At 37.3% G+C, this 10,826-nt stretch overlaps 1 protein-coding gene across 1 annotated transcript; it reads right to left on the bottom strand.

Moving 5' to 3' along the window:
* Nucleotides 1-7,265: 7,265 nt before the first annotated feature.
* LOC116299553 (uncharacterized) lies at nt 7,266-9,080 on the bottom strand. Its single transcript, XM_031708228.2, has one exon. It carries the CDS (start codon nt 8,256-8,258, stop codon nt 7,536-7,538), a length of 723 nt encoding a protein of 240 aa, XP_031564088.1. The 5' UTR covers nt 8,259-9,080; the 3' UTR covers nt 7,266-7,535.
* Between the last annotated feature and the right edge of the window lie 1,746 nt (nt 9,081-10,826).

A 10,826-nucleotide genomic window follows, 5' to 3' on the forward strand; every position in this document is an offset into this window, starting at 1 on the left:
ATTATTTCTATCGATCGATAAGGATTCAATTAAACTAATAATATATTTAATATCAAAACTTGTCAAAATTTGTCCCAAGTGTTTGACTTGTCGAGAACGATCCACTGCCTGTCATCCTTCACCGTTCATGTAAACACCACTCAGCTAAAGCACCGTGACTCAGATTAAATATATGAATTGGTGTGATACTGCTAATTTTAATTTATTTACTTTTCCAATTGGAAATGTCAGGGTCACAGATCAAACAGTGTTCGATCATCAATAAAGTAAATACTCTTACTAAAGACCATCAAACTGATGTTACCGTTGACTGGAATGCATTTCATGCCCATTAGAAGACTTAGAGTATCGTATCAATTCTACGTATTACAACAATTGCGTATGGAAGCTTATTAGGGTTTTGACTTGACACAGGCAGCGAGTGACACAGGCAATCTTGATCTCGAGGAAGAAGAGAGTCATGGCACAAGCTTTTGCCGCCAGGTTGAAATGGAATGTATATGTAGGGAAAGTTCATTTAATATACAATACAATATACAATACAATTTTATTTGGCACCTTATACTAATAGTACATGAGTGTTTGATTCCAAATATATTATAGGTATATATATATATATATATACACTATGTATTAGGTAATTTTCTTAATTCATTTTCACGTATCAGCATACATTGATGAATGTATGCTGATGTGGCTCTTTGTAGAGACGCTGATTTTGAATTGATTAAGAACATAAAACGACTGTCAGCGCTCATATTGTTGAAATTAATGCTGGTGTTTTTTTCTATGAACTCTCTTAAGTCGTTTCTATGAGAGTCATATAGTGGACACCAAACTAGAAAGTGTTTTTCGTTTTCTACTCCCGACTTACACACTGGGCAAATCCTTTCATCGTAAATGAGATAAGGCCTCTTATACCTCCCCGTTTCTACTTCAAGCTTATGGTTACTAATTCTTAATTTTGTAAGCGCCACTCTGTGCTTAATATTGGTGACTTGACTTAAATATTCTTCAAAGTTATAATCCGTTTTGAACTGACGAAAGACTCTGAGTTTATTTTTATGTCTGTCGTCTTTCCTTTCATCATTGTGGAGATTACTCCATAAAATTTGCCTCTCAATGTCATATATTCTTTGAGTTATTATTTTTCCATATTCATACCATCTTGGAGAAAGTTCATTTTGTTTCATCCAAATTATCCCCAATCCGAGTTGTTCTAAAGTAGTTTTAATTTTTATGCTCCAAAAGGCTTTTTTAGTTTCATTTTTAATATCTTGGTAGACTTCGGCTGAAAGTTTTTTTGGGTGTAGTTCCGACTTTATAATTTTATGCCAGAATTTAAAGCTTTTACTGCATGCTTTGCATTTTAACGGAAACCTTCCTAACTCAGCTCTGCATGCAAGGTTACTAGCATTCTTTGTCACCTTGAGGAGCATTTTGCAAAATTTCAAATGAACAAGTTCCATGGGCTCTTGGTCTTTGGTGCTTAATGTTTCGATACCCCATATCTCACTTGCGTATAGAAGTATTGGTGTAACAAGCGAGTCAAACAGTTTTATAGTTAATTTGATATTGGATGTGAAAAATTCACCCATTTGTTTTTTCATCTGAAATAGTGCCTTTAATGCAGCTTTTTTTAATTCTTGTTTTGCAAACGTAAAGTTTCCAAAGGTTGTAAAATTTAATCCTAAATATTTATATGATTTAACGTTTTCTAGTTTAGATTTGTTCAAATAGAATTGGAAGTTATTCATTGTCTTCCCTGTATTATTGAAAACCATCACTTTTGTCTTTGTTATATTAACTGTTAAGCCTGATTGTTCACAAAATGCCTCTAGCTTGTCGAGATGTTTCTGAAGCCCTTTAGCAGATTTAGAGAACAGAACCAGGTCATCTGCATATAAAAGAGTACTAATCGGTTTGCCATTCAGCATTACATCATTGTTGTTACACGAATTTAATGAGTCAGGCAGATCGTGAAGATATAAATTAAATAACGTAGGGCTCAGCATACAGCCTTGTTTAACACCCATATAACAGGAAAATGTCGGAGAAATGTGTCCATTTACTTTGATTGCTGATTGATCAGTGGAGTACATCGATTGTATCACTCTTAGAAAATTTCCATTTATACCAACATTTTCAAGTTTTGCCATTAATTTTTTCCTTGGGATGCAGTCAAACGCTTTTTGAAAATCTACAAAGCAGGAAAAAAGGAAATTATTTTTCTTCCGTGGCTTACTTTTAACATATTTATCGATTACAGATTTCAGAATAAAAATACTATCTGTTGTTCCGTGCTTTTTTCTAAACCCACCCTGTTCCTGTTTAATTATATTATTCGTAGTTAGGTAATCATAGAGCCGTTTGTTAAGTATTGCCGTAAAAACTTTGCCAATTGCAGAAAGGAGTGTTATTCCACGGTAATTTTCAGCTTTCGTTGGATCGTCCTTTTTATGCAATGGAACAATATATCCTAGATTCCATGAACAGGGAAACTTTCCGTTGTCTAGGATTTTATTGAAAATTACCGTTAGGTGTCCTTTTAGTGCTTCCTTTCCCGTTATCAATAGCTCATTTGGAATATTATCAGGGCCGGGAGCTTTATGTTTCTTTAGGTTACTTAGAACTTCATATACTTCTTGATCTGTAATGGAAAAATCTAATTCCCCTTGACTTTGCGACTGTTCTAAGGTCTCCGTAGTATTTACTGCAGATGTCTGGGAGCTATTAAGCGTCTTGAAGTGATTAAATAAGTCCTTTTCGTTTGCTCGACAGGAGTTTGCATTTTTTGCTTTGCCTACATTAAAAAGTTGTTTCAAAGACTTCCAGGTGGATTTCGAATCTTTGAGGTCAAGGTTCATTAATTTTGAATTGAAATATTTGTTTTTCTTACGTCTACACATGCTTCGAAAGGACCTTTTATGGGTATGTAGATTCCTACGAAGTTGTTCATTATTTGGATTCCTACAAATTTGTTTTCCAAGAGATCGAAGATTTTTCTTTTCGTTTTCACATTCTGAATCAAACCACTTTTGTGAATCTGTATTTTCTTTAAATGCTTTAGTTTGTTTAGTTAGGGAACAAAGACCTGCTTCTGTTCCTATGCTTGTTAGGATTTCAGTAAATGCCTTAACCATTGAGTCTACATTATCTGCGTTTTCTATTGATTCGCGTAGCGTTGCTTGCATTCCTGCAGTGCTTAAAATGTTTTGTAATTTATCGATATTTCCAGTATGCCACTTTAAGCTAGAAATTGTCGAATATTCCCTATTTTCTTCTCTTTCTTTGTTTCCACTGTTTTTGGGGTAAAGTTGGATTTCTATTCCATAAGAAATATGACAATGATCGGATAGATCTGGCATTAGTGGATTAACCTTCAAAAATCGAGCTTTTTCAAGTAGATTTGTACTCCCGATTACATAGTCGACTAGACTATTTCCGTTGTATCGAAAACAAGTCTTTTTGCCCGTCAAGTCACCAACAACCCTTCCATTAAAGATTCGTAAATTGCAAGCCGTGCAAATATCTATTAGACATTTACCCCTTTTATCGACGTTCTCTTTGTCTTTAGAGTACCTTTTCATTTGATTGTCAATGAGATAATCATCAGGTAAATTAAGGTACTTACTGTCATCATCATTTATGTATTCCTGGATTTCCCCAGTTCGTGCATTAAAGTCGCCTTGTAGAATGACTTCACCTTTAGTTGAAAAATTAATTATATCTAGTTCTATATCCTGCAATATATCTTCATCATTCTCTTTTGCATAATTATTTGGGCTTAGGTAAATTGTGCCTACGTATATGTCATTTGTTAGATGGAAAAAGTCTTTACTTATTCTACACCAAATAACATTTTGGTTAGACGTCGGTATATAGGAAACGCCCTTGCTGATTCTATTGTTTATATATAGTGCTATTCCTCCAGCATGGCGGTTTCCTGTTTTGTCACGACATTTTGTATAGTATTTATAGCCTTCTAATTTCAAGTCAGAATCAAGGCTGGCGTGTGTTTCTACAATGCCAAAAATATCATGACTATTAATTATATTGTTAACCTCTTTTAGCTTCAATTTGTTTCCAAGATTTTTGCTGTAATGCCCATGCAAATTCCAGAGTCCTAATCTTAAGGCCCCCGGCATTTGAAACAAATTTAAGCAAAAATTCTACGTTTTAAATTCTATAGAAAAAAAAAAAAGTATATATATATCAATAAGTAAATAATTTACTAAACCTGACCCTGCACCAACTGTGCTATGACCTGCAGAAAGTTCTTTATCAATTCATCATTCTTTTCAGAGGTTGGCTTCTGGATTAAATCTATAGGTTTCGTGATGTCCCATGGTGACGATACCTCAGGCTGTGAATCTTGAAGGTGAACTCTAGTGCTTTGTTGCTCTTGCCTGCGTCTGCGGCTATATGAAATGTTTCTTTTCTTGAGCCCCAAATTAAATTTTAAGTTGCTGACGAACTTTCTAACTCCAATCTGGTTGTTAAGATGTATATGGTCATAGAAGACTTCTGCATTCAGTGTCCCATCTCGATTGCAAGCGACTCTAGTGTTGTCAATATATATCACATCATCTGAATAGCTGCATCGGTTATATAGCTCTGTATTTATGTTAAAGATCTCAATGTTTTTCTGTTCATCCCGTGGGGTATATATGATACTTGAGAGCCCAATTTTACTTGAAGGCCATAAACTTTGTACTTGTGATATGGCTGTACTCAGATTTTCTACTACATTTTCATTGTACAGTTTCCCAATGTCATTTGTTCCTGTATGGATGATTATGAACTCGTAGTTGGTGTTATCTTCTATGTTGTTCAAATGTCTCAGAAGCTCTCTTGTACCGCCTGCGATGTACTGCTTATTAACATATCTATTTGGCGCAAACTTGTCTTGCCTTACTCCTCTAAGCATGGAATCACTTAGGATAAGGATCGGTCCTTTTCCATCTTGTTGTGGATGCGAATCTTGTTTACTTTGTTCTTCATCAGTATGCTTATGGCTTTCATTGTTTACTTCATTGCTATTGTTCGACTTTATTAATGTGTTTGAAGGTGGAACATCATTACTGTCATTCTCTTGAAGTGCGTCAAATCTGTTTTCAGTCTCTACTTGATAATAAATTATTTGCGACTTATCTGTCGATTCATCATTATCGTCGTCGTCACTATCATCATCATCTTGTTCTCTAGTCGAGTTTAATTTCTCTGATAGTTCCAATAAGGATCTGTCGGCCTCTTCTAACTTCTTATTCAGTTTTTTGGCGTACTTGGTCATTCTTTTGTTGAAGTCGCTTAATTGGTTCTCTAGGGATTTGATTTTGTTGTCGTATTCGGTTTTGAAATCTTCTACGAGATTATTCAAAAATATCTTAATTTCTCCAATCCAAGACTTTGCTTTTTGCTCTAAATCTTTTAGCTCTAAGGAAAGTTCACTCACCTCTATGGTGTTTTTTGTTATTTCTTTTTCGAACTTCCCATTGATCTCCTTTTGAGCATTCATCTCTGCTTCGAGCTTTTCATAACGGTCATCATGGCCGTTGACAATTTCTTCCTTCTCCCCTGCAATTTCTGTCATCGTCAAATCGTCTACGGGGTTTTGCGATTCTTGAACATCATCATGCTCTTCTTGTATTATTTGCGAACTTCTATTTTCCTGGTTCTTCGCAGCCAGTTCTTGCAATTGCTTCTCTAAAGCTTCTTTAGCTTCATCTTCGTCATTGAACTTTTTCAAGCAGTGTTTGCCAGGCCGATCAAGCTTCAGGAAATCGTCATAGCTTTCTAATAGACCTGCTTCATATTTGTTAGTCCAAAGATAAAACTTCCTGCTGGCCATAGCTATAGATTAGAGCATGATCAAAATTTAGCCGAGAGTAATCTCAGTCGACCTCATGCATCCGTCCGTCCAAAAAATTTTTCAATATGCCGAGAGGAAGGGAGGGCTGATGATATGTGGGGAGGGGGATAATGAAATTTTTTGGGACAAGGAGGTGGGGGGAGTGGGGGGGGGGGGGGGGGGGGGGGGGGGGAGCTCTAAAAAAATGTCATGCATAAAAAGGGGAGGCTCTCAATTAGAATTTGAAACTTTTCATGGTTAGTTTTTTATGGGGGGGGGGGGGGGGGGGGGAGACTTTGAACATTAAGTCCTAAAGGGGAACCCGTGAAGCCGATATTTTGGTTTTTGAGAAGAAAACTTTATTCCCCCCCCCTCCCCCCCTCCCCCCTCCCCCCCTCCCCCCCTCCCCCCTCCCTAGCACATTTACTTTAACTGTTTATTTTTTGCATGGTAAGAAGCTGCACTTGACTAGGCTTCGAACAAGTTGGTCAAAATATCTTGGGGAGTATTAGACTAGCAGTGTTAAATCCTCGCTCGGCCCAATGAAGCACAGCAACACCATACAGTGACCATTGGGAAATACAGGCCACTGCTCGGATGGAAGCTATGGCAACATCTTCACGGATGGTATCATCAGGTACCCATGATGGGGTAGCCTTTGCGGTACATTACGGTAACAGGTGATCTTACCTAATATTCACTTTTCAGGCTTCAGCCCCGTACATAATCGACAATAATCGACTTACATTTAAACTCTTTATAATTCCTAGCTGCTTTTGGTTGCAGTGAAAGCACAATATGATTATGTTGACAAACTACTGTACCCAGGTCTATGTCAGCCACATGTCATCTTGCCACCTGTGACAACCTGTGGTGAACGGAACTCTGGACATACAGTCGATTCAAAAAATGTTGTCGTCGACCGGCTCAAGCCTAGGCGACTAGATAGAAAGTGATATGGGAAAAATCACTGAAGTGGTTAAATATTCTTTCTGAATTAATTGTTCTCGCTAGTAGTAAAGATAAAAATGGCGAGCAATATCCGATCAAATGCATGGCTTCGGGTTTGACCAAAGAAAAACTAAGTAGTTTTGATTAGTTCACAATATTTCGAAAATGTGAAGGCATTAAAAAAAAAAAAAAAACGTTTCTTTCAACATTTCCCCGCTCGAGCTCGTCCTGTAAACCATAATTAGTCAGATAAAACTATGCAGTCAATCGCTTAGTGATTTCTACCCAGATTACCGTTTTGGTCCAGTAGCGTAGGCTTGTCGAAGACAACGTTTTTTACTGACTGTATATCCGAGTAGATCAGTCGACTATGACATTATTTCAAGAAATTAAATAATTTTATTTGTTGCAATAAATACCAAAGATAGATACGACGTCTAAAAACTCATTATCTGTACAAATGTACAATTCATAGTATTTACATTTTACTCATAAATTATAGTATTAATTGCACTAAAATCCATGTTTCATACAATGGATATTATCGAAGGGCCTGCTTGATATGATGAATAAATAGCACATCATTGATCAAGTGATATTGGTTGTTTGATTTGGTAACATGATGGTTTTAAAACTGTTTTCGTGAACGTACTAAAGAGATTGCTAGGTTTTCTTCTAGTTATTTTCCTTTACTTATAGGAACTAACCAATTTAAGTCTCATGAATTATCGAACTATTCATTTAATTTCGATTGAGTTGATTTAGTTCTTCTCAGTGATTTGCCCAAGCTCCTATTCAACCATGACGTTTTCCTTTTGATTTTAGGTGACTCATTGTTGTTATCAGCTGCCTCGCGTTTTTTTCGCTGAATTTCATCTAATATCATGTGGAAAGGTTCATGAATTGCCCAGTTCAACTTAGCAGAAGTGAGTGTCCACATATACTTCCATCTCTTGAGCACAACATCTCGTGTATTTAATACACAACCATTTTTATCAGTTATTTCCAGTGAGCTACTGTCTATAGCAAGATCGGATTTATTTGCAACCACAACAACGGGAATATCAAAGCCTCTTTCTTCAATGATTTCGTCTCTGTACATAGAAAGTTGTTCAAAAGACATTTTATTGTCCACAGAGTACACGAGTATTATGGCATCTGCCTTGGCGATGTCTACTCGTCTCATAGCAGGAAAATTCTCTGATCCGCAAGTGTCAATCATGTCTAACTGATATGTTCTGTCATTATAAAAGAAGTGTTTGGAGAAGAAATCTTCCACAGTTGGTTCGTATTCGTCGCAATAATCTTCTGGTTCACAGAATCTCCTGATGATCGATGACTTGCCGACTTTAGCAGCCCCGAATACTGCCACTGTTAATACCTTGAGATACGTGGACCTTCTTTCTTCCTTACGATTAGCTGGGGGTTTCTTGTTGTCTTTCTGTTGTTTTTTCATCTCGTATCGATGTGATATCCACTATAAACCTATAAATGATGGAGTGCTTACCACGAGAACGCTTCACTCTTGTTAATAGGACTTACTGACAGTGTTTGCTTGCTGTTTTCTCACAAGATAATAACAACTGAATCTCGATATATTGTTCTTATATAGAACTACGTCAGGATAGCGTGGGCTGCAGTTATGTCAACAATTCAACCGAGTAATTATGTACACATTCTAGAGGCATGGGATGGTCGTCTATCAACAACAGACCACATGAAACTCAACATGATATCTCATAACAGCACAGCAATCCTAATGACACTTGTTTTACCAGGGATAAATATATCTCCAAGTATTCCATGATAACTACAGTTGACAGTTGATATATACTATATTAGGGTATACTAGTGAATACCACCTAGGGTCATATTAATTGCCTGATTAACAGAATTGCACTTCGAATCCCTAAAATTAGATGCAGACAACGAAGAGTCTGACAATCCTGTCTTTATTTCCAGTTAATACGAGGTACATTTTTCAAAATCCCTCGCGAAACATAAGAAATTCGCAATGTAGGGCAGATATTTCCTTTCGGAAACCTCTCGGGCACTCCTCGGTTTTGAAGCGTGGTAGTTCGTTATACCGACGTAATGGCGATGTCTTTACGAATAGCAGTTTAGTGAGTGGGAAACGCCAAACATTCTATTGAAACCTTGCCGAGTCCTTGCCGAAAAGACATGGCGTAATCGTGGTGTAAATGCGCCGTATGTCAAGGGGAAATGGTGGTTTGTATTTATAGTGAATAACTGTGATGTGATATCAGGGCATGGAATGTCAGGTATGAAGTCTTGGAATACCAAGCATTCGTGACCCCAACCCCTTTACTGAAGATGGTAATTTAATCAAGTAGAAGAACTGTTTTTCTTTTCACTAATCACAACAAGCCCAGCTTCGTCCTTCAGTATATATATATATATATATATATATATATATATATATATATATATCACTAATATAGTCACAACACGCCGTCTGGTAGTGAATGCCTTACAAATCGTTCCACGTCTACCCTGTGACCTGTACGTACCACGTCAGACAAGGCAAAAAGACGTAGAGAAAGTGTTACGACATATGTACCCCACACCACATCAAACCACAAGAAAACTATGTCACGTAGCAAGGGTAGGGGGGGCTAGTTGAGTTTCTTCCCGGTCAACACAACGGAAAACAATAGAAAAAAGCATCTAATTCTTCCGTTTTGTTGTAATTTTTTCCGCTAAAGAGCCACCTTTTGCCCCCCCCCCCCCCCCTGGATCCGCCCTTGTGTAGTGGAAAGTTAGATAGGTCTGACTGCGTCACTTAGGACAGTATAGATGATAGAATGAATTATATGTATCACCTGTGCGCCCACGACTTTTATATATGCATTTTATGATTACGTCAAGGAACCGATTATTATAGACTATTTGAAGCCAGGTTGGACGGACGGCAAGACCGCACCCCCAACTAAACCACAACCTGAGGCAATAGACATGACTATAATTTACATACGAGGAAATGTGTTAAATACTAGTGCCGCAACAAATATTCAGATTTGGTAAGTTAAGCATCTCGTTTAATGAAACGTCAGTTGACATACACTAAGTTCTTTAGAATAAGTGAATATAAGTGAACACTGGTTTTAGCGCGAAGAGAACATTTCTTTTTGGTGACAAGGTTTGCACAAGGTAAAGTGAAATCACAGGCAGCAAACGATATATGAAAGCGTGGTCATGTTCAGTGGCCGTTTGCAGGAAGGAAAAAACGGTAATATCTTAATCTATCTATTGATACAACGGCCAAAATGGACAGGACAGACGGACGGACGGAATTAAAGAATTTCCCCAATTAATCACACAAAGACAAAAGAACATTATATTTACACTGCCAGGAAACGTGTTAAAACTGCGTCAATGAAACGAACTCTTTCAAGTTATTCTAGACTAACACGGCCATGAAGGCACGTCTGTAAAAAACACACCGCATAATGGATAACAGTATTAGTCTAAACGTCACGTAGAAAGGTTTGTAATGATGACTGATCTGAAAGATGCTGATTATCCTGAGCGCCACGCGTTACTGGAACGCTATTTTGATGGTTATTATTAGGCACTCTAGTTTCCCACTTACATCATTACGTGGGATAATCTTATTTATTATTAGAAGTAGATTAGAGACAAGTGCACGTCTGGCCCACTACACATGGCGTGTTTCCCTTCATTATAACTAGGAAGGGGAAGAGCATCATGTTTCCCTGCCACGCGTGCTACTAATACACCGCAAAATCATCAGAATATTATTCCATTAAAACCACAACAAACAATCTGACTACTACCACGCACAACCAACCTTTTGCGTCTCAGGTTGAAGAATAAAAAAGCTGTACTTTGGCTGGTTTTGGATAAATTCGACGGGTGGATATGTGGTTGTAGGTGAATGGGATGATATGTCCATGCTATAGTGTAGTGGGTTTATTGATTGTGAATATAGTATGGTTGCAGGTGTAGTAAAGAGGGTTTAATAGATATGGTATTGACTTTA

This window comes from Actinia tenebrosa, unplaced genomic scaffold (genome assembly GCF_029948245.1).
Source record: "Actinia tenebrosa isolate PJP-AT-01 unplaced genomic scaffold, QUT_ActTen_1.0 PGA_scaffold1__47_contigs__length_23844297, whole genome shotgun sequence".
NCBI lineage: Eukaryota > Metazoa > Cnidaria > Anthozoa > Actiniaria > Actiniidae > Actinia > Actinia tenebrosa.